Source organism: Eurypyga helias, unplaced genomic scaffold (genome assembly GCF_000690775.1).
Source record: "Eurypyga helias isolate BGI_N326 unplaced genomic scaffold, ASM69077v1 scaffold42627, whole genome shotgun sequence".
NCBI lineage: Eukaryota > Metazoa > Chordata > Aves > Eurypygiformes > Eurypygidae > Eurypyga > Eurypyga helias.
In genome coordinates, this window is record NW_010263148.1 from 1 (window position 1) to 1,499 (window position 1,499).

General features: G+C 61.0%; 1 protein-coding gene across 1 annotated transcript in view; it reads left to right on the plus strand.

The window, feature by feature from the left end:
- Positions 1-68: 68 nt before the first annotated feature.
- LOC104512819 (nuclear receptor-interacting protein 2-like) overlaps positions 69-1,499 on the plus strand; it is a gene marked incomplete at its 3' end in the record, with an annotated part of 11,901 nt that continues 10,470 nt past the window's right edge. Inside the window, exon 1 of the mRNA XM_010155946.1 lies at positions 69-302. Within this exon, the coding sequence (XP_010154248.1) occupies positions 69-302 (234 nt within the window). The remainder of the gene's footprint in view (positions 303-1,499) is intronic.

Below are 1,499 nucleotides of genomic sequence, written 5' to 3' on the forward strand. Positions count from 1 at the left end.
GCCCCAGGCGGCAGCTCGAGGGACACCCCAGCGCACCCCGAAGGACCTGCGCTGCCTGGGCCGTCACCATGAGCGCAAAGCAGAGCTGCCCCCTGCCCCCGGCGCGAGGAGAGCGGGAGGGAAAGCGGCCTGAGGGGACTCCTCCCGCCCCGGAGCGACGGGAGTGCGAGGCGGAGCTGAGGAACAAAGCCATCCTGCAGCAGAAGAGGCGCCTGAAACAGGCCACCCAGTTTGTGCATAAGGACTCTGCCGACCTGCTACCCCTGGATGGCTTGACAAGGCTTGGCACCTCCAAGGATCTGGTGAGTCCAGTGGGACCCCGTTTAAGGGGGGGTGTCCTCCTAATAGCCTTCATCCCAGCTGGGAACTGCTGTCAGGCATTGTGAGGTGCTCATGGCTTCAGCAAAGTGAACCTTCACTTCAGCGTCATCTAGGAGCAGGTCAGGGTGAGGGGAAAAAATGCTTCACCCACCCAGCGTTTTGCATCCATCTTCCCGTGTGCCCCCAAACTCCTTGAAGAGGCAGGCAGACACCAGCTGGAAGGACTCTCTGGGATCCAACTTTCCACTCACCGGGTGCATACATGTGTTAAATCTGACATGTACGTTTCCACATGGAACCTCTCTGAAGGGCCCTGTGTAGTCCTGCATGATCCCGCTCAAAAGCAGACTCCCTGTTGGACTCAAGAGGGAGGGAAGCACAGTTCATGAAACTCTGCGGGGCTTACGTTTGACCTTGTCACCTTTTTGCTTTATCCTCTCTCCCCCCGCTCTTTGGATGTGCAGAGGGGCAGGCAGGGTGCAGGACCGTGTGCTGCAGTGGCCGGCGCCCGTGGGGGACACCTGTGGGGAGGAGGCACAGGAGTGCGGCCTGTGAGCATCCCCTGGTGCAGACATGGGGCAGGAGGCATCGGGGAGGGATCTGTTCCAGCAGTCTGTGGTCTGGAGGGGCTTCCTCGAGGCCGGGAGCAGTTTCCCATGGGATCTCTTGCTGCCTTGACTGCACGCGTGTCCCCCTTGCTCTCACAGCTTTGCTGTCTAACTTCTCCTCTCTGCTGAGGAGTTTAACTGCTCAAGGATGCAGAGGTGTAAACAGTTTTCACAAGAGAGGGCCTGGGTCTGGCCAGTGGCAGGGGGCACAACCAACTGTGCCCCAGATCTTGCCCCTTGCTGCAGCCCGTGCTTCCTTCTGCATCCTCAGACCTTCTCAGCAGCACCATGGGTGCTCATATGGGTGTATCGCTTCCAGTCGTTTCCTGGCTCCCATGGCAGGCCCCACAGCTGCTGGCAGCCAGGCGCTGCTGCACACAGGGGCACACGTGTGCGGGACGGGCAGGGTCCCAGGCGCGAGGCCGGAATGGAGGTTAGCCTCCGTGCTGAAACCTTCGGGTGCAGTGGCTCTGTCGTGTGCAGACAAGGGGTCAGTGCCACATTCCAGTGCTGCTGTGCCTTCCTGCTCCCACCGTCCCGCCCTGCAGCCGCCTCGGCTGCTGCTGAGAG